This window comes from Limulus polyphemus, unplaced genomic scaffold, assembly GCF_000517525.1.
Source record: "Limulus polyphemus unplaced genomic scaffold, Limulus_polyphemus-2.1.2 Scaffold1681, whole genome shotgun sequence".
In the NCBI taxonomy this organism is placed as follows: Eukaryota; Metazoa; Arthropoda; class Merostomata; order Xiphosura; family Limulidae; genus Limulus; species Limulus polyphemus.
The window spans coordinates 225,928-230,493 of record NW_013667291.1 but is presented as its reverse complement, the minus strand read 5'-3'; the positions used below and the strand labels follow the sequence as shown (position 1 = coordinate 230,493).

At 33.7% G+C, this 4,566-nt stretch overlaps 1 protein-coding gene across 1 annotated transcript in view; it reads left to right on the top strand.

The window, feature by feature from the left end:
• The window catches only part of LOC106464539 (FRAS1-related extracellular matrix protein 2-like), a 39,112-nt gene that overhangs the window by 12,780 nt on the left and 21,766 nt on the right, over positions 1-4,566 (top strand). The window contains exons 5-6 of the mRNA XM_022392270.1: positions 1,768-1,950; positions 2,520-2,650. Of these exons, the coding sequence (XP_022247978.1) occupies positions 1,768-1,950; positions 2,520-2,650 (314 nt within the window). The remainder of the gene's footprint in view (positions 1-1,767; positions 1,951-2,519; positions 2,651-4,566) is intronic.

Genomic DNA, 4,566 nt, shown 5'->3' with positions numbered 1-4,566 from the left:
AAAATATATATAATATAGTATAACAAAATATATATAATATAACAAAATATATATAATATAACAAAATTTACCAATAGAATATATTTACTTACGGTGGTGAAAATACCAGTTTTTACTGAAACTTTCGATCACAACAAAACTGTATGACGATGTTTGGATATCTTAATGGTCATGATATCTTGGCTACCAAATTATCGGTATTAAGTCAACCTGTCCCGATCTTCCCAACAGTTCGATTATCATTTCTATTGCTTAATCTCATTCTCTTAGTTTACTTAACATGATCGTTATGATTTGTATTGCTTAGTTTCATTCTCTTAATTTATATAACATGATCGTTATGATTTGTATTGCTTAATCTCATTCTCTTAGTTTACTTAACATGATAGTTATTATTTCTATTGCTTAATCTCATTCTCTTAGTTTACTTAACATGATCGTTATGATTTGTATTGCTTAGTTTCATTCTCTTAATTTATATAACATGATAGTTATGATTTCTGTTGCTTAATCTCATTCTCTTAGTTCACATAACATTATCGTTATGATTTCTATTGCTTAGTTTCATTCTCTTAGTTTATATAACATGATAGTTATGATTTCTGTCGCTTAATCTCATTCTCTTAGTTTACATAACATGATCGTTATGAAGCTTCTTTAGCGAAACTGTATCCGTTTCTGAGTATTAATCTGTTTGTTACTCAGCGTTTATCGAACTGGGGAATATTTGAGTACTTGTTTTTCAGAGTGGTGGAGATGAACTATCGCTTTGACCGACTACAACGGTTAATTAATTATTTCGCAGATAGGGGTCCTTTAAAACCGAAGGAATCGTCTAACAACTAACTGGAAAAAATTAAAAATGTCCATGTTGTTATCAGAGTTTTACTGTTTACGGTATTAGATAAATCTTATGATATTTTAGTGTAAAAAAAGAAAGATTGACCTTGAAGAATAAAGTTATTGTTTGTAATGGTCTAACTTCTGATACAATTACATTTTTACATGTATGCGTATTTTCAATTACATTTGCCTTATTACGATCGTTTTTAGTTATTTTTATGTTAAGTTTAAAAATCAAATTAATTTGTAAAAGGCTGGTACTTCTATCATATTGACAATACAACGGTCTGTTTTAGACACTATCAGCATTTCAAACGGATATATTATGTTTCAAGTTTGACCTTAAACGGAATGTATTATGTTTCAAGTTTGACCTTAAACGGAATGTATTATGTTTCAAGTTTGACCTCCAACGGAATATATTATGTTTCAAGTTTGACCTTAAACGGAATGTATTATGTTTCAAGTTTGACCTTAAACGGAATGTATTATGTTTCAAGTTTGACCTCCAACGGAATATATTATGTTTCAAGTTTGACCTTAAACGGATATATTATGTTTCAAGTTTGGCCTTTAACGGATATATTATGTTTCAAGTTTGACCTCCAATGGAATATATTATGTTTTGAGTTTGAACTTTAATGGATATGTTTCAAGTTTGACCTCCAATGGAATATATTATGTTTTGAGTTTGAACGTTAATGGATATGTTTCAAGTTTGACCTTAGACGGATATATTATGTTTCAAGTTTGCCCTTAAACGGATATATAATGTTTCAAGTTTGACCTCCAACGGAATATATTGTTTTAAGTTTGACCTCCAACGGAATATATTATGTTTTAAGTTTGACCTCCAGCATAAATATCTGTTTCCAAACTAGTGAGGCATAATTACGAATGATGTTTCCATTTTCTGTTTTTCAGAACCTATAATCAAGTTCGAGAACGTCAGATATAACGTTAAAGAACCTCTGCAACCCGGAGAGGTCACAATTTTAGAAGTGCCAGTTATTCGAAAAGGCGACGTTAGCAAATCATCACATGTCCGGGTTCATACCAAGGATGGTTCAGCAAAATCTGGTAAAGACTACAGTCCTTTTTCGAAAGGTAAGTCTGGATTTTTTTGTTTGTTTGTTTTGAATTTCGTGCAAAGCTACACGAGGGCTATCTGCGCTAGCCGTCCCTAATTTAGCAGTGTAAGACTAGAGGGAAGGCAGCTAGTCATCACCACCCACCGCCAACTTTTGGGCTACTCTTTTACCAACGAATAGTGGGATTGACCGTCACATTATAACGCGCCCACGGCTGAAAGGGCGAGCATGTTTGGTGGGACGGGGATTCGAACCGCGATCCGCAGATTGCGAGTCGAGCTCCCTAACTACCTCGCCATGGATTATTTTTTCATTGTGTTATGTTTTAACAATTGGAATAGGTAGTGTTAAGTTACAACATAGATTGTAAATTAAACTATTCGGGTATAAAATGAACGCTTAAAATTCGAAATTCTATGTGGAATATAACAAATGTTTAAATCATTCACGAACATGATACCCGTTACATTTATTTTCATTTTTAAGCGAATATCCAAATATCTGGCATTCATAACGATAACGTATATTTGAAATTGATACCAAAACACATGAATGTTCAGAAAATGTTTTATTTTCTTCTTGTAGAACTGGAATTCGGACAGAATGTAAGCAAGATAGTTATAGAAATCGAGATTCTTTACAGTAAAGAAAAGGAACACCGTGAAGCCTTCACTCTTCATCTTCGTCCAGACAGAGACATGATTGCTGATATAGAGGTAAGTATATCAAGCATATCCATCACCGTTCAGCGATAAGAGTGCTGTATCTTTGTTCGGACACTAAAAGTGTCTACAGAGTAGACGTTCTGTAATTTTCATTTAACCAAGAACGAGGTCAATGATAGAAGAGTTGAGTACATATCCGAGGTCAATGATAGAATAGTTTAGTACATATCCGAGGTCAATGATAGAAGAGCTGAGTACATATCCAAGGTCAATGATAGAAGAGTTTAGTACATATCCGAGGTCAATGATAGAAGAGTTGAGTACATATCCGAGGTCAATGATAGAATAGTTTAGTACATATCCGAGGTCAATAATAGAAGAGACTGAGTACATATCCGATGTCAATGATAGAAGAGCTGAGTACATATCCGATGTCAATGATAGAAGTGTTGAGTACATATCCGAGGTCAATGATAGAAGAGCTGAGTACATATCCGAGGTCAATGATAGAATAGTTTAGTACATATCCGAGGTCAATGATAGAAGAGCTGAGTACATATCCGATGTCAATGATAGAAGAGCTGAGTACATATCCGATGTCAATGATAGAAGTGTTGAGTACATATCCGAGGTCAATGATAGAAGAGCTGAGTACATATCCGAGGTCAATGATAGAAGAGTTGAGTACATATCCATTTTATTTCGTTTAACCCATTCACGATGAGTGGAATAAAACTGCATTGCCGTAGGAAGCGGTAAGGCCAGTCAGGCCATGGCCTGACCACCTTTTTATGGCATAGCATGGTATAGCTATAACTTGTGTATTTTTTAATTCAGTACATTACGTTGTGTGTATGCAGTACTTGTAGTTAAAATGGCTCAAGATTCAATCTTGTAGCATTGAATTTTCAACAGCTTTCTGGGGGCATGCCCTCAGACCCCCCCTTCGAGAAATGGCATGCTTTGCACACATCGTGTTAAGATGGAGATAGTATATTTTAATTGTGTATCACTGGTCATGCCTCTGTTTACATATTAAATTCTATGTCACTGATTATATTTTTGTTTACAGGTGAAAAGAATGAATGTACAGTTCATTACCGTAGGAAGCAATTTTGGAGTGGTCAGACCATTGCCACAGCTAAACAATGTGATTATCTGTAAACAGAGGCATGATCAGTGCTACACAATTTAATATGTACTATCTCCATCTTCATCTGTAAACAGAGGCATGATCAGTGATGCACAATTTAATATGTACTATCTCCGTCTTCATCTGTAAACAGAGGCATGACCAATGATGCACAATTAAATATGTACTATCTCCATCTTCATCTGTAAACAGAGGCATGATCAGTGATGTAGAGTTTTGCAATATGATTTCTGATTTTCATCTTAAACGGATTGACGGTGAGAGATGTGGAGTTGTGAGTGTACTATTTTCGTCTTAATTTAAAGAAAATTATGACTGGTGAAAATATCAAGGCACAGACGCAAGGGCAATAAAACTATTGCTTGTAGAACAATCATAGGATTCGTTATCCCTCTAGTTTGTACTTGTTTACTTGTGGTCAACCATTGCAGCATTTTAAACTATTGCTAAACCTTACAGCAACCTTTTAGGACACGTGTGTATATATATATATCAAGATATATCTATATAAATGTAATAGTACTGTCTGCTGTATGTCCATGTAACTATAAGAAGATATATCTATATAAATGTAATAGTACTGTCTGCTGTATGTCCATGTAACTATAAGAAGATATATCTATATAAATGTAACTATAAGAAGATATATCTATATAAATGTAATAGTACTGTCTGCTGTATGTCCATGTAACTATAAGAAGATATATCTATATAAATGTAACTATAAGAAGATATATCTATATAATGTAATAGTACTGTACTGCTGTATGTACCATGTAACTATAAGAAGATATATATCTATATAATGTAACTA